The following is a 25,622-nucleotide window of genomic DNA, read 5'->3' as shown; positions in this document are numbered from 1 at the left end:
ACCCCGCCCACTCCCCCTACTCCGCATGTGCCGCCTGCCGCCAGACTGCATATGCTCGGCAGGACCCCGGCTCCCGAGGATCAGACGGCACCGCGCCTGCGCACAGATCCCGCATTCTGGGTCGGCCCGGGCAACCGCCAGAGTCCGGATCACTGGCAGAAAGTGGGTTTTATCAGGGTTTTTTTATATATAGCGGAGAGAAGCGCGGGCGGTGAGAGAAATAAAAAGAAAATACAAACCGCACCATCCCAGCACCCTCCCGGCACCGAGCGGAGCGGATTGAGCGGCCGCAGCCCCTTGTCTTCTGCAGGGAGGCGGACTGGGGCACGTCATCAACTCCAGGGCGGTGACTGATGGGAGCGCCGACCAATAGGGAGAGAGCAGGTGGAGCTCGGAGGACTGAGGTGGCGGCGCGTCCTCCAACCAATCGGGGTGTCCGAGGGGCGGGACTTCTGCCACCTGCTTCTCCCGCTGCTGAGACAAGTGGAATGCAGCAGAGGGTGCTCTTCTGAGTTTGGGGCTCAGGCCTGTTAGTGGAGCAGTGCAGAGGGAACTTTACTCTGCACTGGGCTTTACTCCCTCAGCACTGCACTGGAGGGGCAGCACAGAGTTATAGACTCGAGTCTCTGGAGTGGGACTTCAACCCACAACCTTCTGACTCAGAGGAGAGAGTGCTACCGCCTGAGCCATGGCTGACACACTGTATCTAACCCGTGCTGTACCTGCCCTGGGAGTGTATGATGCGAAAGTGTAGAGGGAGCTTTACTCTGTATCTAACGCTGCTGTACCTGCCCTGGGAGTGTTTGGTGGGACAGTGTAGAGAGAGCTTTACTCTGTATCTAACCCATGCTGTACCTGCCCTGGGAGTGTTTGATGGGACAGTGTACAGGAAGCTTTACTCTGTATCTAACCTGTGCAGTACCTGCCCTCATGAGCAAATTTGGCTAGGGTAAATAAAATCAGGGTGTTAAATGCGTGGCCCAAAGACTGGTGTGGGAGAAATGGGTTTTGCTTCTTGGGACACTGGCACCAGTATGGGACAGGAGAGAGCTGTTCCGTTGGGACGGACTTCACTTGGCCAGTGCTGGGACTAGAATCCTGGTGAATCGAATAACTAGGGCTGTAGAGAGGGATTTAAACTCATTAGTGGGGGGGAGGTTGCAAGAGAGAGAAAAATAAAAATGTCAGCGGAGAAGGCAATAGAGCAAGGTAGCAGTGGGGGAATTAAAAACCAGAGCATGTCAGGAAGGGACAGAATATATAAAGATAATGGTCAGGAAGGGACAGAATATATAAAGATAATGGTAAAGTAGTAAAGGGGTAAAAGCAGGAATAAATTGTCACAAAACATATTTAAAAGTTCTTTATCTGAATGCACGCAGCATTCCTAACAAAATAGACGAGTTGACGGTACAAATAACTGCACATGGGTATGATCTGGTGGCCATTACGGAGACATGGCTGCAGGGTGACCATGACTGGGAACTAAACATCCAGGGGTATTTGACTATTAGAAAGGACAGACAGGAAGGAAAAGGAGGTGGGGTGGCTGTGTTAATAAAGGATGGAATCACTGCAATAGTGAGAAATGATATTGGGTCAAAGGATCAGAATAGTGAAACAGTGTGGGTGGAAATAGGAATAACAAGGGGAAAAAGTCACTAGTGGGCGTAGTCTATAGGCCTCCTAACAGTTGCAACTCTACTGGTCAGAGTATAAATCAGGAAATAGTTGGGGCTTGTAATAAGGGAACAGCTATAATCATGGGAGATTTTAACCTTCATATTGACTGGACAAATCAAATTGGGCAGGGCAGCCTTGAGGAAGAGTTCATAGAGTGCATTAGGGACGGGTTCCTTGAGCAGTATGTTACTGAACCAACCAGGGGGCAGGCAATCTTAGATCTGGTCCTGTGTAATGAGACAGGATTAATAAAAAATGTCCTAGTAAAGGATACCCTTGGAATGAGTGACGATAACATGGTTGAATTCCAAATTCAGTTGGAGGGTGAGAGAGTTCGATCTCAAACCAGTGTACTAAGCTTAAATAAAGGAGACTATGAAGGTATGAGAGCAGAGTTGACTAAAGTGGACTGGGAAAATAGATTAAGGTGTAAGATGGCACAGGAGCAGTGGTGTACATTCAAGGAGATATTTCACAACTTTCAAGAAAAATATATTCTACTGAGGAAAAAGGTGCGTAAAAGAAAAGACAGCCATCCGTGGCTAAGTAAAGTAACAAAGGATAGTATCCGACTGAAAACAAGGGCATATAAAGGAGCCAAATCTAGTGGGAGGATAGAAGATTGGGAAGCATTTAAAAGCCAGCAAAGAATAACTAAAAGATTAATTAAGAAAAGGAAGATAGATTATTAAAGTAAACTAGCAAAAAATATAAAAACAGATAGCAAGAGTTTCTACAGTTATATAAAAAGAAAAAGGGTGGCTAAAGTGAATGTTTATCCCTTAGAGGACGAGACCGGGAAATTAGTAGTGGGGAACATGGAGATGGCAAAAACGCTGAACAAATATTTTGTATCAGTCTTTACAGTAGAGGACACTAAAAATATCCCAATACTGGACAAACAGGGGGCTATAGGGGGGGAGGAGCTAAACACGATTACAATCACTAAGGAGATGGTACTTGGTAAGATAATGGGACTTAAGGCGGATAAATCCCCTGGACCTGATGGCTTACATCCTAGGGTCTTGAGAGAGGTAGCGGTGGGGATTGTGGATGCATTGGTGGTAATTTTCCAAAACTCCCTGGATTCAGGCAAGGTCCCAGCAGATTGGAAAACTGCTGATGTAACGCCCTTATTTAAAAAGGGAGGTAGCCAAAAGGCTGGAAACTATAGACCAGTTAGGCTAACATCTGTGGTTGGTAAAATGTTGGAGTCCATTATTAAGGAAGCAGTAACAGGACATTTGGATAAGCATAATTTAATCGGACAGAGTCAGCATAGTTTTATAAAGGGGAAGTCATGTTTGACAAATTTGTTCGAATTCTTTGAGGATGTAACAAACAGGGTGGATAAAGGGGAACCAGTGGATGTGGTGTATTTGGACTTCCAAAAGGCATTTGACAAGGTGCCACACAAAAGATTACTGCACAAGATAAAAAATCACAGGATTTGGGGTAATATACTGGCATGTGTGGAAGATTGGCTATCTAACAGAAAACAGAGAGTTGGGATAAATGGTTCATTCTCGGGTTGGCAATCAGTAACTAGTGGTGTTCCGCAGGGGGCAGTGCTGGGACCCCAACTCTTTACAATCTATATTAATCATTTGGAGGAGGGGACCGAGTGCAACATATCCAAGTTTGCCAACGATACAAAGATGGGAGGGAAAGCAGTGAGTGAGGAGGACCTAAAAAACCTGCAAAAGGACATAGACAGGCTAAGTGAGTGGGCAGAAATTTGGCAGATGCAATATAATGTTGGAAAGTGTGAGGTTATGCACCTTGGCAGAAAAAATCAAAGAGCAAGTTATTATCTAAATGGAGAGAAACTGCAAAGTGCTACAGTACAAAGGGATCTGGGGGTCCTGGTGCATGAAACACAGAAGGTTAGTATGCAGGTACAGCAGGTGATCAGAAAGGCCAATGGAATCTTGGCTTTTATTGCAAGGGGAATGGAGTATAAAAGCAAGGAAGTCTTGCTTCAGTTATACAGGGTACTGGTGAGGCCACACCTGGAATATTGCGTACAGTTTTGGTTTCCATATTTAAGAAAAGATATACTTGTTCTCGAGGCAGTTCAGAGAAGGTTCACTCGGTTGATTCCGGAGATGAGGGGGTTGACTTATGAGGAAAGGTTGAGTAGGTTGGGACTCTACTCATTGGAGTTCAGAAAAATGAGAGGCGATCTTATCGAAACATATAAGATTGTGAGGGGGCTTGATCGGGTGGATGCAGGGAGAATGTTTCCACTGATGGGTGAGACTAGAACTAGGGGGCATAATCTTAGAATAAGGGGCTGCCCTTTCAAAACTGAGATGAGGAGAAACTTCTTCACTCAGAGGGTGGTAAATCTATGGAATTTGCTACCTCAGATAGCTGTGGAAGCTGCGACATTAAATAAATTTAAAACGGAGATAGACAGTTTCCTAACTGATAAGGGAATTAGGGGTTACGGGGAGCGGGCAGGGAAGTGGATGTGAGTCTAGGTTCAGATCAGTCATGATCCTATTGAATGGCGGAGCAGGCCCGAGGGGCCATATGGCCTACTTCTGCTCCTACTTCTTATGTTCTTTTTCTCTTCACATATCTATAAAAGCTTTTAGTCAGTTTTTATGTTCCCTGCAAGCTTACTCTCATACTCTATTTTCCCTTTCTTAATTAATCCCTTTGTCCTCCTTTGTTGAATCCTAAACTGCTCCCAATCCTCAGGTTTACTGCTTTTTCTGGCCAATTTATATGTCCTCTCCTTGGATCTTATGGTATCCCTAATTTCCCTTGTTCGCCACAGTTGAGTCACCTTTTTTGTTTTAATTTCATGCCAAACTGGGATGAACAAATTCTGTAGTTCATCCATGCAGTCTTTGAATGTTTGCCATTGCCTAGCCACCGTCAACCCTTTGAGTGATATTCCCCAATCAATCCTACCCAACTCGCGTCTCATACCATCATAGTTTCCTTTATTTAAATTTAGGACCCTAGTCTCTGAGTCAACAACTTCATTCTCCATCTTAATGAAGAATTCGATCATATTCCCAAGGGGCCTCGTACAACAAGATTGCTAATTAATCCTATCTCGTTACATAACACCGAGTCTAAGATGGCCTGATCTCTGGTTGGTTCCTCGACATATTGGTCCAGGAAAACATCCCGTAAACACTCCAGGAATTCCTCCTCCACAGTAGAGGGCATGAGAGGGGGGGAGGGAGTCCCTTTAAATGTGGAGGAGGTGGGTGTCCCTTTAAATGTGGAGGGGGTGGATGTCCCTTTAAATGTGGAGGTGGTGGGTGTCCCTTTCAATGTGGAGAGGCGGGGCCGCGCATTCTCATTCGGCCCCCACACAACACCAGGCTGCCAGTGCGCCTACGTCGGGCCACCGGGGAGAAGACGGAAGGCCGGGCCTGGGGAAGAGGCGGAATCAGCGGTCGGGGTAAAGTAAAGTGTTGGGGAATCGATTTAAATCGAGGTGAGGGGGGAGTGGAGAGTGAGATTATAAAGTAAAATACGAGTAAAACCAAACCTTAGAGTCGGGCGGGACCTCCACGTGACGCCGAACGGAGCGGTTTGATCCGCGCAGGGGGGCGGAGTGAGCCGGAGCAATGTGATTCTGACTGACGGGAGCGCTGACCAATAGGAAGAGGGCTGAGCTGGGAGGACTGAACTGGGCGGCCTGGTCCTCCAACCAATGGCGGTGCGGCAAGGGGGCGGGGCCTCCTCTCCAGCTCAGGTGCGCTGGGGCCGATTGTGACGCGCTGTCCCCAGGTGAGAGCAGCTCAGTCAGCACAGAGCTGGGGCTGGAATCTGGGAGAGGGGCCGCAGGCAGCACAGAGCTGGGGCTGGAATCTGGGAGAAGGGCCGCAGGCAGCACAGAGCTGGGGCTGGAATCTGGGAGAGGGGCCGCAGGCAGCACAGAGCTGGGGCTGGAATCTGGGAGAAGGGCCGCAGGCAGCACAGAGCTGGGGCTGGAATCTGGGAGAGGGGCTGCAGTCAGCACAGAGCTGGGGCTGGAATCTGGGAGAGGGGCCGCAGTCAGCACAGAGCTGGGGCTGGAATCTGGGAGAGGGGCCGCAGGCAACGGGCCTTGCAAAGAGGCAGAAGCTTCACAATACAAGCTTCTTTCAAATGCACAATTGTTTCCTACAGACAGCCTTGGTCACTCTGCAAAACAAACTGTTTAACAATTCATCATAACTCTCCTTGCTTTAGGAGAGGAGTAGAGTGCAAAAGCAAGAAAGTTATGATGAAACTGTGTAAAAGACTGGAGTCAGCTGTGGCTTAGTGGATAGCAGAGTCAGAAGGTTGTGGGTTCAAATCCCGCTCCAGGGACTTGAGCACATAAAGCGAGGCTGACACTCCAGTGCAGTACTGAGGGAGCGCCGCACTGTCGGAAGGGCAGTACTGAGGGAGTGTCGCACTGTCGGAGGGTCACTACTGAGGGAGCGCCGCACTGTCTGAGGGGCAGTACTGAGGGAGCGCTGCAATGTCGGAGGGGCAGTACCGGGGGAGTGCCGCACTGTCGGAGGGTCAGTACCGATGGAGTGCCGCACTGTCGGAAGGGCAGTACTGACGGAGTGTCGCACTGTCGGAGGGTCACTACTGAGGGAGCGCCGCACTGTCTGAGGGGCAGTACTGAGGGAGCGCTGCAATGTCGGAGGGGCAGTACCGAGGGAGTGCCGCACTGTCGGAGGGTCAGTACCGATGGAGTGCCGCACTGTCGGAGGGGCAGTACTGAGGGAGCGCCGCACTGTCGGAGGGGCAGTACCGAGGGAGCGCCGCACTGTCGGAGGGGCAGTACCGAGGGAGTGCCGCACTGTCGGAGGGTCAGTACCGAGGGAGTGCCGCACTGTCGGAGGGGCAGTACTGAGGGAGGGCCGCACTGTCGGAGGGGCAGTACTGAGGGAGCGCCGCACTGTCGGAGGGGCAGTGCTCAGGTAGCGCTGCTCCGTCGGAGCGGCAGTACTGAGGGAGCGCTGCACTGTCGGAGGGTCTGTACTGAGGGAGCGCTGAACTGTCGGAGGGGCAGTGCTCAAGGAGCCCTGCTCCATCGGAGGGGCAGTACTGAGGGAGCAATGCACTGTCGGAGGGGCAGTACTGAGGGAGAGCCGCATTTTCGGAGGGGCAGTAATGAAGGAGCGCTGCAGTGTCGGAGGTGCCGTCCTACGGATGAGACGTTAAACGGAGGCCCCCGTCTGCCCCCTCAGGTGGATGTAAAAGATCCCGTGGTGCTATTTCAAAGAAGTTATCCCCGGTGTTTTGAGCCCACATTACAACAGTGAATACATTTCAAAAGTACTTCATTGGCTGTAAAGCGCTTTGGGACATCCGGTGGTCGTGAAATGCAGTTAAGAAGGCAAATGGTATGCTGGCCTTCATTACAAGAGGATTTGAGTACAGCAGTAAAGAAGTCTTACTCCAATTATATCTTCTTCTTTCTTCTTAGGCAGCCCCTCAGAACCGAGGATGACTTGCTTCCACATTAAAAATGAGTTCTCAGGAGTAAGGGTAAACCGGGAGAGCTTTTTCTCCCCGAGACGGACCCTCTGATATAAAGGGTCAACTGGATCCATGTTTATCTGTAATTTAAACAGAGGTCTGGTCGTCTTCTGAGCTCTTTCCCCTAGAGGAGAGGGTAGAATGGGGGTCTTTAGTGTTAAATGGTTTCACCTGGGTCCATTGCTTCCATCGCATACCCATCGGTTCCTGTAGACAAACACACGTATCACTTCTCATTAATACAGTACATGGTCCCATCCAACGGGCCCCATTCCCTTTCTTCCGATAACTTGCGTCATTACTTGTTGACCTATTCTGGGCAACTCGTCTGGTTTAAGTCCAGCATTCTTCCTTTCTAGATCTTTAATCTGTTGTTGGGTCCTCACTTCTTTATTTAGTGCTTGTACCTCCTGATTTAGTTGTACTAAGTATCGCCTTAATCTATCTTGCACTGGTCCTGGTCTTAAATACATATTTTGGTTCTGTCTTCACAAAGGAGGACACAAATAACCTCCCAGAGATGTTAGGGAACATAGGGTCTAATGAAAGGGAGGAACTGATAGAAATCAGTATTTGTAGGGAAATGGTGTTAGGGAAATTGATGGGACTGAAGGCCGATAAATCCCCAGGGCCTGATAATCTACATCCTAGGGTACTTAAGGAAGTGGCCCTAGAAATAGTAGATGCATTGCTGATCATCTTCCAACATTCGATGGCATCTGGAACAGTTCCCATGGATTGGAGGGTAGCTAATGTTACCCCACTATTCAAAAAAGGTGGGAGAGAGAAAATGGGGACTTACAGACCGGTTAGCCTGACATCGGTAGTGGGGAAAATGCTAGAGTCCATTATAAAGGATGTAATAGCAGAGCACTTGAAAAAAAGTGACCGGATCGGACAAAGTCAACATGGATTTACAAAAGGTAAATCATGCTTGACTAATCTACAGGAATTTTTTGAGGATGTAACTGGTAAAATAGATAAGGAAGAACCAGTGGATGTGGCGTATTTGGACTTTCAAAAGGCTTTCGATAAGGTCCCACATAAGAGATTAGCGTGTAAAGTTAAGGCACATGGGATTGGGGGCAAGGTATTGACTTGGATAGAGAACTGGTTGGCAGACAGGAAGCAAAGAGTTGGAATAAACAGCTCTTTTTCCGAGTGGCAGGCAGTGACTAGTGGGGCACCGCAGGGATCGGTCCTTGGACCCCAGCTATTCACAATATTTATTAATGATCTGGACGAGGGAACTAGATGTAATATCTCCAAGTTTGCAGATGACACAAAGCTGGGTGGGCGTGTGTGCTGTGAGGAGGATGCCGAGAAACTCCAGGATGATTTGGACAGGTTGGGTGATTGGGCAGAAGCATGGCAGATGCAATATAACGTGGATAAATGCGAGGTTATCCACTTTGGTGTCAAAAACAGGAAGGCAGATTATTATCTGAATGGCAATAGATTGGGAGAAGGGGAAGTGCAACGAGATCTGGGCGTCCTTGTGCACCAGTCGCTGAAGGTAAGCATGCAGGTGCAGCAGGCGGTTAAGAAGGCAAATGGTATGTTGGCCTTCGTAGCGAGAGGGTTCGAGTACAAGAACAAGGATGTCTTGCTGCAGTTGTACAGGGCCTTGGTGAGACCACACCTTGAGTATTGTGTGCAGTTTTGGTCGCCTTATCTGAGGAAGGATGTTCTTGCCATGGAGAGAGTGCAGCGAAGATTCACCAGACTGATACCTGGGATGGCAGGAATGATGTATAAGGAGAGATTGGGTCGATTGGGCTTATACTCGCTGTATTTTAGAAGAATAAGAGGGGATCTCATTGAAACTTATAAAATTCTAACAGGACTGGACAGACTGGATGCAGGAAGGATGTTCCCGATGGTCGGGGAGTCCAGAACCAGGGGACACAGTCTAAGGATAAGGGGTAAGCCATTTAGGACAGAGATGAGGAGGAATTTCTTCACCCAGAGAGTGGTGAACCTGTGGAATTCTCTACCACAGAAGGCAGTGGAGGCCAATTCATTAAATATATTCAAGAAGGAGTTGGATATATTTCTTAAGGCTAAAGGGATCAAGGGATATGGGGAGAAGGCAGGGACAGGGTACTGAACTTGGATGATCAGCCATGATCTCATTGAATGGCGGAGCAGGCTCGAGGGGCCGAATGGCCTACTCCTGCTCCTCCTATCTTGTATGTTTCTATGAACCCCAGGACCAGGCCCCTATGGGGAATAGGTATGCAGATCTAGGCGCAAAACTAGCTGCGGAAGAAATGCAACCAGAGGACGCGTTCAAAAATGAAATAAATATGGTCATGATAGTCAGTGGGGTACAGGAAGTGAATATAATGGAGCTACAAGAAAATACTAGTAAAGAGCAAAAGGAGAAATGGAGACAAGCTGGCGCGCAATTACAAGATGGAATTTGGAAATGGGGCCCACGTAACCAGGTGGTGGCACCGGAATGTTGTAGACAACAACTGATGGCGCTATACCATGGTGTAACACATACTGGCAGAAGTAACATGTTGCACCTATTGACACAGTACTGGTGGTGGCCAAAGATGGGTCAGGAAGTAGCGAAATATTGCCACCACTGTATAATATGCGCAAGAATAATGTAGGACAGAGATGTCGAGTTAGAGCAGCAAACCAACCCAGGCCCCAAGGACCCTGGGAAAACTTACAAATTGACTTTACCGTCCCCTTAGCGCAGGACCGGGGGAAGAAATATTGCCTGGTAATAATTGACCAATTTACCAGGTGGGTGGAAGCCTTTGCCACCCGAGATTGCTCTGCACAAACAGTTGCACTAATATTGGCTACCGAGGTTATACCCCGTTGGGGAGTGCCTCTGCAAATTGACTCAAACAACGGCACTCATTTCACCGGCAAAATAATGAAAGAAATCTGTAAGCTGCTACATGTGACACAAAATATCACATACCATATCACCCCAAGAGCTCGGGGATGGTAGAAAGAATGAATAGGACACTGAAAAACGCGCTGACAAAAGCCATCCAAGAAACAGGGAGGGGATGGTCGGAATTATTACCCAGCATACTAATGAGGCTGTGAGCCACCCCAGGACAAACGACCGGACTGACCCCCTGTGATCTAATGACAGGACGAGCTATGAGACTACCAGAGGATTTGGCTGGAGGGGTGGGAGAACTTGGACCAGTACAAGATAGATTAAGGCAATACTTTGTACAACTAAATCAGGAGGTACAAGCACTAAATAAAGAAGTAAGGAACCAACAACAGATTAAAGATCTAGAAAGGAAGAATGCTGGACTTAAACCAGATGAGTTGCCCAGAATAGGTCAACAAGTAATGACGCAAGTTATCGGAAGAAAGGGAATGGGGCCCGTTGGATGGGGCCATGTACTGTATTAATGACAAGTGATACGTGTGTTTGTCTACAAGAACCGATGGGTATGCGATGGAAGCAATGGACCCAGGTGAAACCATTTAACACTAAAGACCCCCATTCTACCCTCTCCTCTAGGGGAAAGAGCTCGGAAGACGACCAGACCACTGTTTAAATTACAGATAAACATGGATCCAGTCGACCCTTTATATCAGAGGGTCCGTCTCGGGGAGAAGAAGCTCTCCCGGTTTACCCTTACGCCTGAGAACTGATTTTTAATGTGGAAGCAAGTCATCCTCGGTTCCAAGGGACTGCCTAAGAAGAAAGAAGAAGATATAATTGGAGTAAGACTTCTTTACTCCTGTACTCAAATCCTCTTGTAATGAAGGCCAGCATACCATTTGCCTTCTTAACTGCCTTTGACGACCACCGGACGTCCCAAACTGCTTTACAGCCAATGAAGTACTTTTGAAGTGTATTCACTGTTGTAATGTGGGAAACGCGGCAGCCAATTTGCGCACAGCAAGCTCCCACAAACAGCAATGTGATAATGACCAGGTAATCTGTTTTTACATCATGTTGATTGAGGGATAAATATTGGGCTCAAAACACCGGGGATAACTTCTTCGAAATAGCACCACGGGATCTTTTACATCCACCTGAGGGGGCAGACGGGGGCCTCGGTTTAACGTCTCGTCCGTAGGACGGCACATCCGACACTGCAGCGCTCCTTCATTACTGCCCCTCCGACAGTGCGGAGCTCCCTCAGTACTGACCCTCCGACAGTGCGGCGCTCCCTCAGTACTGCCCCTCCGACAGTACGGCGCTCCCTCAGTACTGACCCTCCGACAGTGTGGCACTCCCTCAGTACTGCCCCTCCAACCGTGCAGCACTCCCTCAGTACTGCCTCTCCGACAATGCGGTGCTCCCTCAGTACTGCCCCTCCGACAGTGCGGCACTCCCTCAGTACTGCCCCTCCGACAGTGCGGCGCTCCCTCAGCACTGCCCCTCCGACAGTGCGGCGCTCCCTCAGCACCGCACTGGAGTGTCAGCCTCGCTTTATGTGCTCAAGTTCCTGGAGCGGGATTTGAACCCACAACCTTCTGACTCTGCTATCCACTGAGCCACAGCTGACTCCAGTCTTTTACACAGTTTCATCATAACTTCCTTGCTTTTTGCACTGTAGGCCTCTCCTAAAGCAGGGGAGTTATGATGAATTGTTAAACAGTTTTTTTGCAGAGTGACCCAGGCTGTCTGTAGGAAACAATTGTGCATTTGAAAGAAGCTTGTATTGTGAAGCTTGTGCCCCATTGCCAGGCCCACTGCCTGCAGCCCCTCTCCCAGATTCCAGCCCCAGCTCTGTGCTGCCTGCAGCCCCTCTCCCAGATTCCAGCCCCAGCTCTGTGCTGCCTGCGGCCCCTCTCCCAGATTCCAGCCCCAGCTCTGTGCTGCCTGCAGCCCCTCTCCCAGATTCCAGCCCCAGCTCTGTGCTGACTGAGCTGCTCTCACCTGGGGACAGCGCGTCACAATCGGCCCCAGCGCACCTGAGCTGGACAGCAGGCCCTGCCCCCTTGCCGCTATTGGTTGGAGGACCAGGCCGCCCAGTTCAGTCCTCCCAGCTGAGCCCTCTTCCTATTGGTCAGAGCTCCCGTCAGTCAGAGGCCCGGTGCCGGGCCTGCATCCACCTGATTGGGCCTCCTCCTTTGATGACGTCACAATCGGGCCCCAGCCCACCAGCGCCGGGGTGAGGAAGGTCCCGCCCCCTAGCCGTGCCGCCATTGGCTGGAGGACCAGGCCGCCCAGTTCAGTCCGCCCACCCCATCCCTCTTCCTATTGGTCAGCGCTCCTGTCAGTCAGAATCACACTGCTCCGGCTCACAGAATCACAGAAATCACAGAAACCCCACAGTGCAGATAGAGGCCATTTCGGCCCATCGAGCCTGCACCGACACATATGCCACCTGATCCCTGTATTTAATCCCCCTAACACTAAGGGTCAATTTATCATAGCCAATCATCTTAACCCGCAGATCTTTGGACTGTGGGAGGAAACCGGAGCACTCGGAGAAAACCCACGCAAACACGGGGAGAATGTGCAAACTCCACACAGACAGTCACCCGAGGCCGGATTCGAACCCGGGTCCCTGGCGCTGTGAGGCAACAGTGCTAACCACTATGCCATCCCGCGCGTCTCAATCCGCTCCTTTCGGCGTCCGCGGAGATCCCGCCTGCCCGACTCTCAGGTTTGGTTTTTCTCGTCTTTTACTTTATAATCTCGCTCTCCGCTCCCCCCTCACCTCGATTTAAATCGATTCCCCAACACTTGACTTTACCCCTGCCGCTGATTCGGCCTCTTCCCCGGGCCCATCTTCCGGCTGCTCCCCGGAGGCCCCGCGCATGCGCACTGGCAGACTGGCGTTGTGGTGAGGGTCGAATGAGCATGCGTGGCCCCGCCTCTCCACATTTAAAGGGACACCCACCCCCTCCACATTTAAAGGGACATTCACCTCCACCACATTTAAAGGGACACCCACCCCCTCCACATTTAAAGGGACACCCACCCCTCCACGTTTAAAGGGACACCCACCCCCTCCACATTTAAAGGGACACCCACCCCCTCCACATTTAAAGGGACTCCCTCCCCCCTCTTGTGTGTTCCTCTGATTAAAGGGACTGTGACAATTACCCCGGCCACAGCACTTTAGCAAGGATGTGAAAGACCTTTAGAGCCAGCCAGTGGCTCCATTGGGAGCACCCTCGTCTCTGAGTCAGAAAGTTAGAGTCATAGATAGAGTAATACAGCATGGATAGAGGCCCTTCGGCCCATCGTGTCCGCGCCGGCCATCAAGCCCTGTCTAATCTAATCCCATATTCCAGCATTTGGCCTGTAGCCTTGTACGCTATGGCATTTCAAGTGCACATCCAAATGCTTCTTAAATGTTGTGAGGGTTTCTGCCTCCACAACCCTTTCAGGCAGTGAGTTCCAGACTCCAACCACCCTCTGGGTGAAAAAGTTCTTTCTCAAATCCCCTCTAAACCTCCCGCCCTTTACCTTGAATCTATGCCCCCTAGTTATTGACCCCTCTACTAAGGGAAAAAGCTCCTCAGCATCCATCCTATCTATGCCCGTCATAATTTTGTACACCTCAATCATGTCCCCCCTCAGCCTCCTCTGCTCCAAGGAAAACAAACCCAATCTGCCCAGTCTCTCTTCATAGCTGAAGCGCTCCAGCCCTGGTAACATCCTGGTGAACCTCCTCTGCACCCTCTCTAACGCGATCACATCCTTCCTGTAGTGTGGCGACCAGAACTGCACACAGTATTCCAGCTGTGGCCTAACCAGTGTTTTATACAGCTCCATCATAACCTCCTTGCTCTTATATTCAATGCCTCGGCTAATGAAGGCAAGTATCCCATATGCCTTTTTTACCACCTTATCCACCTGTTCCGCCGCCTTCAGGGATCTGTGTACTTGCACACCCAGATCCCTCTGACCCTCCGACTTGCCTAGGGTCTTTCCATTCATTGTGTATTCCTTTGCCTTGTTAGTCCCCCCAAAGTGCATCACCTCGCACTTTTCCGGGTTAAATTCCATTTGCCACTGTTCCGCCCATCTGACTAACCCATCTATATCGTCCTGCAGACTGAGGCTACCCTCCTCGCTATTTACCACCCTACCAATTTTTGTATCATCCGCGAACTTACTGATCATACCCTTTACATTCATATCCAAGTCATTAATGTAGACCACAAACAGCAAGGGACCCAGCACCGATCCCTGTGGTACCCCACTGGCCACAGGCTTCCAGTCACAAAAACAACCTTCGACCATCACCCTCTGCCTTCTGCCACAAAGCCAGTTTTGTATCCAATGTGCCAAGGCACCCTGGATTCCATGGGCTCTTACCTTCTTGACCAGTCTCCTGTGCGGGACTTTATCGAAGGCCTTACTGAAATACATGTATACCACATCCGCTGCGTTACCCTCATCCACACACCTAGTCACCCCCTCAAAAAATTCAATCAAATTAGTCAGACATGATCTTCCCTTGACAAAGCCATGTTGACTATCCCTGATTAATCCTTGCCTCTCCAAGTGGAGACAAATTTTGTCCCTCAGGATTTTTTCCAATAATTTTCCTACCACTGATGTTAGGCTCACTGGCCTGTAGTTCCCCGGTTTTTCCCTACTCCCCTTCTTGAATAATGGTACTACATTAGCGGTTCTCCAGTCCTCTGGCACATCCCCTGTGGCCAGAGAGGTCCTGAATATATGTGTTAGAGCCTCTGCAATCTCCTCCTTTGCCTCACACAGCAGCCTGGGATACATTTCATCCGGGCCTGGGGATTTATCCATTTTTAGGCCAGCTAAAACCGCCAATACCTCCTCCCTCTCGATGTTAATATGATCGAGCATATCACAGTCCCCCCGCCCTATTTCTATGTCTACATCGTCCTTCTCCATAGTGAAAACAGATGCAAAAAATTCATTTAAAACCCCTCCTACATCTTCCGGCTCCACACACAGATTGCCACTTTTGTCCCTAATGGGCCCTATTTTTTCCCTCGTTATCCTCTTACCCTTAATATACTTATAAAACATCTTCGGATTTTCCTTTATTTTGCTCGCCAGTGTTATTTCATGGCCCCTCCTTGATCTCCTAATTTCTTTTTTAAGTATCCCCCTGCACTTTTTGTACTCCTCTAGGGCTTCCTCCGTCTTTAGCCTTTTGTATCTACCAAAAGCCCTCCTTTTTTTCCTAATCCATTCTCGTATATCCCCTGACAGCCAAGGTTCCCTGTGGTTTTTGGAACCACCCTTGACCTTTACGGGAACATGTTGCCATTGTATGATCTCAATCTCCCTTCTGAAAGCCTCCCATTGCTCCGATGCGTATTTTCCTACAAGTAGCTGATCCCAGTCCATTTTGGCCAGATCCTGCCTTATCCTATTAAAATCGGCCTTCCCCCAATTTAGAACCTTTATTTCCGGCCCTCCCTGTCCTTTTCCATGACCACCTTAAATCTTACCATATTATGGTCACTATCACCAAAGTGCTCACCCACTAGCACTTTTTCCACTTGGCCGGCCACATTCCCTCGAATTAGGTCCAGTACCGCCCCCTCTCTTGTAGGACTTTCTACATGCTGGCTCAAAAAGATCTCCTGGATGCACTTTAAGAATTTTACACCCTCTGAGCCTTTCACACTCTGACTATCCCAGTTAATATTGGGGAAGTTGAAATCCCCCATTATTATTACCCTATTATTTGCACATTTCTCTGAGATGTGCCTCCATATCTGTTCCTCTATCTCCCCCTGACTGTTTGGAGGCCTATAGTACACTCCCAGCAAAGTGCTTGCCCCCTTTTTGTTTTTAAGCTCCACCCATATGGCCTCATTAGAAGACCCTGCTAATATATCATCCCTCCTTACTGCAGTAATTGACTCCTTAATTAATATTGTGACACCCCCTCCTCTTATACCTCCCCCTCTGTCTCGCCTGAAGATTCTGTACCCCGGAATATTGAGCTGCCAGTCTTGCCCTTCCCTCAACCATGTCTCCGTGATAGCAACAGTATCATACTCCCATGTGTTTATCAACACCTTCAGTTCATCCACCTTATTTGCAAGACTCCTTGCATTAAAATAGATGCCATCCAGCCTTGCCCTTATATATTTGCCCTGTCTACCAAGCTGACTTGTTTTTTTCTCTATAATTGGCAGCACATCCCCCACATTTCAGCTCCCCTCTGTATCCCATCCCCCTGCCAAGTTAGTTTAAACCCCCCCCAACAGTGCTAGCAAACCTCCCCGCAAGGATATTTGTCCCGCTCTGGTTCAGGTGCAACCCGTCCGACTTGTACAAGTCCCACCTTTCCCAGAAGCAGGCCCAGTTATCCAGGAAAGTAAAACCCTCCCCCCTACACCAACTCTTTAGCCACGCATTCATCTGCTCTATCCTCCCATTCCTATACTTACTAGCACGTGGCACTGGGAGTAATCCAGAGATTACAACCTTTGAGGTCCTGCTCTTTAATCTGTTACCTAGCTCCCTAAATTCTTGATGCAGGACCTCATCCCTCTTTTTACCTATGTCGTTGGTACCAATGTGGACCACGACCACTGGCTGTTCACCCTCCCCCTCCAGAATGCCCTGCAGCCGCTCAGTGACATCCTTGACCCTGGCACCAGGGAGGCAACAAACCATCCTGGATTCACGTCTACGGCCACAGAAACGCCTATCTGTTCCCCTTACTATAGAATCCCCTACCACTATTGCTCTCCCACTCTTTTTCCCCCCTTCCTGGGCAGCAGGAGCACCCCCAGTGCCAGGAAGTTGGCTGCTGCTGCCTTCCCCTGGTGAGTCATCCACCTTAACAGTATCCAAAGCGGTATACTTGTTTGAAAAAGGGATGTCCGCAGGGGTTCCCTGCACTACCTGCCTGCCTTTGTTGCTCCACCTGATGGTCACCCCCTGTGCTGCCCTACCCTGAGGCGTGAACAACTCGCTAAACGTGCTATCCACGAGCCTCTCAGGGTTCAAAGTCCCCACTCCAGGGACTAGAGCACATAAATCTAGGCTGACGCTGCTGGGCAGTGCCGAAGGAATGCCACACTGTCGGAGGAGCTGTACTTGGGGGCCGCGGCCCTGTCGGAGGGGCGGTACTGAGGGTGCGCCGCCCTGTCGGAGGGGCGGTACTGAGGGTGCGCCGCACTGTCGGAGGGGCAGTACTGAGGGTGCACTGTCAGAGGGGCAGTACTGAGGGAGCGCTGCACTGTCGGAGGGGCAGTACTGAGGAAGCGCTGCACTGTCGGAGGGGCAGTACTGAGGGAGCGCCGCACTGTCGGAGGGGCAGTACTGAGGGAGCGCTGCACTGTCGGAGGGGCAGTAGTGAGGGAGCGCTGCACTGTCGGAGGGGCGGTGCTTCGGGGGTGCGGCCCTGTTGGAGGAGCAGTACTGAGGGAGCGCGGCACTGTCGGAGGAGCAGTACTGAGGGAGCGCCGCAGTGTCGGAGGGGCAGTACTGAGGGAGCGCTGCAGTGTCGGAGGGGCAGTACAGAGGGAGCACCGCACTGTCGGAGGGGCAGTACTGAGGGAGTGCTGCACTTTCAGAGGGGCAGTACTGAGGGAGCACCGCACTGTCGGAGGGGCAGTGCTGAGGGAGCGCCGCTCTGTCGGAGGGGCAGTACTGAGGGAGCGCTGCACTGTCGGAGGGGCAGTACAGAGGGAGCGCCGTACTGTCAGAGAGGCAGTACTGAGGGAGCGCCATACTGTCGGAGGGTCAGTACTGAGGGAGCACCGCACTGTCGGAGTGGCAGTACTGAGGGAGTGCCGCACTGTCGGAGGGGCAGTACTGAGGGAGCGCCGCACTGTCGGAGGGGCAGTACTGAGGGAGCGCCGCACTGTCGGAGGGCTGTCTTTCGGATGAGACGTTCAGGTGGACATAAAAGATCCCATTATTTCGAAGAAGGGCAGGAGAGTTATCCCCGGTGTCCTGGCCATTATTTATCATGCAAATTGGCTGCAGTGTTTCCCACAATACAACAGCGACTACACTTCAAAAGTAATTCATTGGCTGTAAAACCATTGCTCGTGAAAGGCGCTGTACAAAGGCCAGTCTTTCTTTATTTTCTCTCCTGTATTTACATTAACTACTTATATAAACCTCTTTTACTGTCTCTTGCAACGGGCAGAATTGCAGACAGGCAGCTTAATGCAAACTTCACACGAAGATCTGACGGAGTCACTCGATTCATCAGGACCTGAATATCATCGACATATGGAAGCGGAAAGCAGCAATCAGAATGTGGGCAAACTGCACACGTGTCTTGTGTGTGGACGTGGATTCAACCGAAGGTGCAGCCTGGGGAGGCACAAGTGTAACCAAAGCGAGGAGAATCCGTGCAAATGTCGGGAATGCGGGATAGGATTCAGTTGCCTCTCCGAGCTGGAGACTCATCAAGGCAGTCACTCTGTGAAATGGTCGTTCACCTGCTCCGTGTGTGGGAAGGGATTCACTCATTCAGGCTCCCTGCGGGCACACCAGCGAGTACACACCAGGAAGAGGCCGTTCACCTGCTCCGTGTGCGGGAAGGGATTCACTCAACAATCCACCCTGCTGAGACACCGGCGAGTTCACACCAACGAGAAGCCATTCGCCTGCTCTCACTGTGAGAAGAGGTTTAACCAGTCTTGCCACCTGTTGATACACGAGCGTGTTCACACCGATGAGAGACCTTTTCAGTGCTCCGACTGCAAGAAGTGCTTCAGAAGATCCAGCAACCTGATACAGCACCAGCAAGTTCACACCGGGGAGAGGCCGTTCACCTGCTCCGTGTGCGGGAAGGGATTCACTCTCTCCTCCACCCTGCTGACACACCAGCGAGTTCACACTGGGGAGAGGCCGTTCACCTGCTCCGTGTGCGATAAGGGATTCACTAAACAATCCGCCCTGCTGACACACCAGCGAGCTCACACCGGGGAGATGCAGTTCACCTGCGCCGTGTGCGAGAAGGGATTCAGCCATTCTAACTCACTGCGAGTGCACCAGCGAGCTCACACTGACGAGAGACCCTGCAAGTGCCCTGACTGTGAGAAGAGCTTTAAAAGCGCCGAGGATGTGTCGAGGCATCAACGCATTCACACCGGGGAGAGGCCGTTCAGCTGCTCTCACTGCGGAAAGAGGTTTGCTAAGTCATCGAACCTGGTGATACACCAGCGACATCACACCGGGGAGAGGCCGTTCACCTGCTCCATGTGCGGGAAGGGATTTGTCCAGTCCCACACTCTGCTGGTACACGAACATGGGCACACTGACGAGAGGCCGTTCTCCTGCTCCGAGTGTGGGAAAGGATTCACTCGTCCCTTCTCTCTGCGGGAACACCAGCTGGTTCACACTGACGAGAGGCCGTTCTCCTGCTCCGAGTGTGGGAAAGGATTCACTCGTCCCTCCTCTCTGCGGGAACACCAGCTGGTTCACACTGACGAGAGGCCGTTCTCCTGCTCCGAGTGCGGGAAAGGATTCACTCGTCTCACCTCTCTGCAGGAACACCAGCTGGTACACACTGACGAGAGGCCGTTTAAATGTTCCGACTGCGACAAGAGTTTCAAATGCTCCAAGGGCCTGAAGAAGCATCGACGCATCCACACCGGGGAGAGCCCGTTCAGCTGCTCTCACTGCGGGAAGAGGTTTATGCACTCATCCGCTCTTCTGAAACACCAGCGCACCCACACTGGGAAGAGGCCGTTCCCCTGCTCAGTGTGTGAAAAGGGATTCACCAGTTCATTTCACCTGCTGAGACACCAGCGAGTTCACACCTGAGCTCACTGGTCCCATTCTGCTGTTAATCACATGAAGGACTATTCTGTGTTAATAATGGCAATTAGGGGGTTGGGGGGCGGTTTGAAGATGCTGATAACCCCAGTAAATAGGCTGGAGATAAAGAGGGGTCAGCCTCGGCTCAGTGGGCGTCCCTCTCACCTCTAGAGTCAGAAGGTCGTGGGTTTGAGTCCCACTCTGGAGACCTGAGCACGTAATCTAAGCTGACACTCCAGGGCAGTACTGAGGGACAGCTGCTCTGTCAGAGGTGCCATACCATTTGCCTTCTTAACCGCCTGTTGCACCTGCATGCTTACCTTCAGCGACTGGTACACATGGACGCCCAGGTCTCGTTGCATTTCCCCATCTCCCAATCTATTGCCGTTCAGATAATAATCTGCCTTCCTGTTTTTGCCACCAAAGTGGATAACCTCGCATTTATCCACATTATACTGCGTCTGCCATGCATCTGCCCAATCACTCAACCTGTCCAAATTATACTGGAGTTTCTCGGCATCCTCCTCACAGCACACACGCCCATCCAGCTTTGTGTCATCTGCAAACTTGGAGATATTACATCTAGTTCCCTCGTCTAGATCATTTATATATATTGTGAATAGCTGGGGTCCTAGCACCAATCCCTGCGTTACACCACTAGTCACTGCCTGCCACTCGGAAAAAGACCCGTTTATTCCAACTCTTTGCTTCCTGTCTGCCAGCCAGTTCTCTATCCAAGACAGTACCTTACCCCCAATCCCATGGGCTTTTACTTTGCATGCTAATCTCTTCTGCGGGACCTTCTCGAAAGCCTTCTGAAAGTCCAAATACACCACATCCACTGGTTCTCCCTAATCTATTCTACCAGTTACATGCTCAAAAAATTCCAGTAGATTAGTCAAGCACGATTTACCTTTTGTAAATCCATGTTGACTTTGTCCGATCCTGTCACTGTTTTCCAAGTGCTCTATTATTACATCTTTTATAATGGATTCTAGCATTTTCCCCACTACCGATGTCAGGCTTACCGGTCTATAATTCCCCGTTTTCTCTCTACCACCTTTTTTAAATAGTGGGGTTACATTAGCTACCCTCCAATCCATGGGTACTGTTCCAGAGTCTATAGAATTTTGGAAGATGTTCAGCAATGCATCTACTATTTATAGGGCCACTTCCTTAAGTACCCTAAGATGTAGATTAGCAGGCCCTGGGGATTTTTATACAGACCCCCAAACAGTAATGCTGAGGTTTGGGATGGTATTAAACGGGAAATTAGAGATGCGTGCAATAAGGGCACAGCAGTTATCATGGGTGACTTTAATCTACATATAGTTTGGGCTAACCAAATTAGTAACAATACTGTGGAGGAGTAATTCCTAGAGTGTATATGGGATGGTTTCCTGGACCAATATGTCGAGGAACCAACTAGAGATCAGGCCATCTTAGATTGGGTATTATGTAATGAGAAAGGAATAATTAACAATCTTGTTGTGCGAGGCCCCTTGGGGCGGAGCGAACATAATATGATAGAATTCTTCATTTAAGATGGAGAGTGAAGTATTTGACTCAGAGACTAGGGTCCTGAATTTAAATAAAGGAAACTACGATGGTATGAGACTATGTTACATTGGATTACATAGGACATACGGCACAGAAACAGGCCATTGGGCCCCACCAGTCCAAGCTCCACTCGAGCCTCCTCCCGTCATTCCTCATCTAAATCTATCAGCATAACCCTCTATTCCATTCTCCCTCATATGCTTGTCCAGCCTCCCCTTAAATTCAATAGCAAAATACTGTGGATGCTGGAAATCTGAAATAACAACAGAAAATGCCAGGGCAGCATCCGTGGAGAGAGAAACGGAGTTAACGTTTCAGGTCTGGGACCCTTCATCAGAACTGTGTGGTCTAACCAAGGTTCGATACATGTTTAGCATAACTTCCCCACTTTTCAATTCTATCCCTCGAGAAAAAACCCTAGTGTTTGGTTTGCTTTTTTTATGGCCTTGCTAACCTGTGGTGCAACTTTGAGTAATTTGTGTATTTGTACTCCGAGATCCCTTTGTTCCTCTACCCCACCTAGGCTCGCACCCTCCAAATGATAAGTGAGCTCCCCATTCTTCCTACCAAAATGTAATACCTTGTGGCGACACGCCACCACTGGACATAATCCGCTCACGGCGGCACAGACAGTCTAAGCAGAAGCCCCCAGCCGGGGGCCCTTTCCTCCAGCAACTTGTTTCCCGCAGGGACAGGCTGCTGGGAGCACTTCCTGTCTGGGAAGTATTTAAGTGGATGCGCGGGCTTTTCTAGTTCCTGTTTTGCCATGAGGCTGAAATAAAAAGCTGTACTGTTTCACTGGCTCTGGTCTCGACTCCCACGTTTGCCACGATATCTCAACACTGGTGACCCCAACGCTCAGGACGAATCCTAAGCTAGCATGGCGGATACAAACGCAGTCACGGTTAAATTACCAGACTTTTGGGAGAACCTCGCCGAAGCCTGGTTCGTTCAAGCTGAGTCCAGATTCCGGCTGAAAGGCATTACAGTCGACGCCACGAAGTACGACTACCTCGTCGCCTCGCTCACCTACGCTACAGTCCCCAAGGTTTGGGCAGCGCTGCAGAATCCGCCAACGGAGGGCAAGTACGAACATCTGAAGGCTGCGCTACTTAAAAAATTTCAAACGTCCTCTTACCAGCGCCACTGCCAACTCCTGGACCTCCCCGGCCTTGGTGATGCTTCACCATCAGACCTGCTTTCCCACATGCTGTCCCTCTCAGACGACAAAAATCCCGGCGCCCTTTTTCGCACGCTTTTCATTCGGCAGCTCCCCGCCAGCATCCGCCCGCTCATTGTGGAGTCCGACTCCACGGACCTGAATGATATAGCCGAAAAGGCCGACCGGCTGCTCTCTGCACAGGCCGCTCGCGACGTCGCGCCCGACCTCAAGGCAACGACCACGCGGTCTTCCCGGGCCACTAGGCCCGACCGCCCTACCACTCCGGGTCACTGCTACTACCACACCCGTTTTGGCGCTAGGGCTCAACGCTGCACGCCACCGTGTACCTTCAAACCCCCCCCGCACCGGCCCCCGCGATGGCCGCGGGGCAGAAGGAGCCCCTACTGTACGTCACTGACGACAGAACCAACCGCCGATTTCTGTGCGACACAGGGGCCCAGCACAGCATCACCCCCGCCCTCGAGATCCAACGCGGCACACGGGGTATCACACTGGCTGCAGCCAATGGCTCTGACATCCGCACATATGGCACCCGCATGGTCACGCTCGACCTCGCGGGCCGCCGCTACCGCTGGGAGTTCCTCACAGCCAAGGTCCTCTGCCCACTCATCGGCGCCGACTTCCTACGCGCCCACAGCCTCCTTGTCGACATTCCGAGGCACCGCCTCGTCGACATCAACACTATGGCCCCCATCCCCGGCGCCTTTACCCCGGCCCGTTCGGCCGGCCTGATGACCTACTGCCTCGCCAGAGCCACGGACGACTACTCGGCACTCCTAGCTGAGTTTCCCGCCCTCACTAACCCGACCTTTTCGGCCAAAGCCGCCAAGCACGGTGTGGAACACTATATCCCCACCACCGGCCCCCCAGTTTCAGCCCACGCCCGCAGACTCAACCCGGCCAAGCTGGAAATCACGAGGGCCGAGTTCACCACCATGGAACAACTCGGCATCATCCGCCGCTCCAGCAGCCCTTGGGCCTCGCCCCTCCACATCGCCCCCAAGCCCGGCGGAGGCTGGCGCCCTTGCGGGGACTACCGCCGCCTCAACGACGCCACCACCCCCGATCGATACCCGGTGCCACACATCCAGGACTTCTCGGCCCGACTGGCCGGACGAACCGTCTTTTCCAAAGTCGACCTGGTGCGCGGTTACCACCAAGTCCCCGTACACACCGCGGACATCCCCAAAACGGCCGTCATCACCCCATTCGGCCTGTTCGAGTTTCTGAGGATGCCCTTCGGCCTCAAGAATGCAGCACAGGCTTTCCAGCGCCTTATGGACTCAGTCCTCCGGGACCTGAACTTCCTATTCGTCTATCTAGACGACATTCTCGTGGCCAGCTCCTCCAAACAGGAACACCTCGAACACCTTCGCATCCTGTTCGGGCGCCTAGCCCAACACGGGCTCATCCTCAGCCCGGCGAAGTGCCAATTCGGCCTAACCGAGATCGATTTTCTCGGTCACCGCATCACCCCTGCTGGGGCCGTCCCCCTGCCCAACAAGGTGCAGGCCGTCCAGCAATTTCCCCACCCCACAACCATCAAGGGCCTCCAGGAGTTCCTCGGGATGGTGAACTTCTACAACAGGTTCATCCCCAGAGCTGCAGCCCTCATGAAGCCCCTATACAACTCCCTCTGAGGAAAATCCGGCAAGATGGACGTAGCCTGGACCACTGACACGGCAGCCGTCTTCGACGCCACCAAAAACGCGCTCGCCGACGCCACTCTGCTCGCGCACCCGAGGGCCGATGCCCGGGTCGCGCTCACCACTGACGCCTCCGACCACGCGGTCGGGGCCGTGTTCGAGCCGTGGGTCAATGGTGCGTGGCAGCCACTTGCCTTCTACAGCCGCCAACTGCGCCCCCCGGAGGTCAAATACTCCACTTTCGACCGCGAGCTTCTCGCGCTCCACCTGTCGGTCCGCCATTTCAGGTTCCTCCTGGAAGGCCGCCCCTTCACCGCGTATGTGGACCACAAGCCACTCACATACGCGATGGCCAAGCACACTGAACCCTGGTCTGCTAGGCAGCAACGCCAGCTCGCGGCCGTGTCTGAGTTTACTACGGACATTCAGCACGTCTCCGGTAGAGACAACGTGGTCGCCGACTGCCTTTCCCGTCCCGCCGTCTGTGCGAATCACCTCGCGGTCGATTACGCACAACTAGCAGCGGACCAGCTCACGGACCCAGACCTCCTCTCGGCGGCTACCAGCCTGCCAGGGCTACGCCTAGCCAAGGTCGCGCACGGGCCCGATGCCACGGCAGTCACTTGCGACGTCTCACTCGGCCACCCCAGGCCGGTCGTCCCTGAGACCTGGCGCCGCCGCGTCTTCGACGCGCTCCACGGGCTCTCTCACCCGGGTTCCCGCGCATCCGTCAAACTCCTCTCCAAGCGCTTCGTCTGGCGCGGCCTCAGCAGAGATGTTCGGACTTGGGCCACCTCCTGCCTCGCCTGCCAACGGGCTAAGGTACAGCTGCACACCAAAGCACCCCTGGGAGACTTCGAGGTACCCAGCCGCCGCTTCGACCACGTACACGTCGACATCGTCGGTCCCCTGCCGCCATCGCAAGGCCAAACTTATCTCCTCACGATGGTCGACCGCTACACACGCTGGCCTGAGGCAGTGCCGCTGTCCTCCACCACCACAGCCAACATCGCCAGGGCGTTCGTTAACACCTGGGTTGCGAGGTTCGGCGTGCCGGCCGACATAACCTCCGACAGAGGCGCCCAGTTCACCTCCGAACTCTGGACGGCCACAGCACGCAACCTCGGGGTGACGCTCCACCGCACCACAGCGTACCACCCGCAGGCCAACGGACTTTGTGAACGCTTCCACAGGTCACTCAAGGCCTCACTCCACGCCGGCCTGCAGGACAGTACCTGGACTGACCGCCTGCCGTGGGTGCTACTCGGCCTACGCACCGCGGTCAAGGAAGACCTCCAGTCCTCGGCAGCAGAGTTAGTCTACGGACAACCGCTGCGCGTCCCAGGCGAATTCCTTCCGGAGCCTACCA

The 25,622-nt window shown here is 51.8% G+C and overlaps 1 protein-coding gene across 1 annotated transcript; it reads left to right on the top strand.

The window, feature by feature from the left end:
• Positions 1 to 51: 51 nt before the first annotated feature.
• LOC147093438 (uncharacterized) lies at positions 52 to 20,305 on the top strand. Its single transcript, XM_085974212.1, has 2 exons — positions 52 to 162; positions 18,560 to 20,305. The coding sequence occupies exons 1-2, from the start codon at positions 52 to 54 to the stop codon at positions 19,868 to 19,870; spliced, it is 1,422 nt and encodes a 473-aa protein (XP_085830338.1). The 3' UTR covers positions 19,871 to 20,305.
• Positions 20,306 to 25,622: the final 5,317 nt, after the last annotated feature.

This window comes from Somniosus microcephalus, unplaced genomic scaffold (genome assembly GCF_052327205.1).
Source record: "Somniosus microcephalus isolate GS21.2 unplaced genomic scaffold, FLI_Smic_1.0 unresolved_chr1, whole genome shotgun sequence".
NCBI classification, from domain to species: domain Eukaryota; kingdom Metazoa; phylum Chordata; class Chondrichthyes; order Squaliformes; family Somniosidae; genus Somniosus; species Somniosus microcephalus.
Note: the sequence above shows the minus strand (reverse complement) of the source record. Positions and strands in the feature narration are given on the sequence as shown.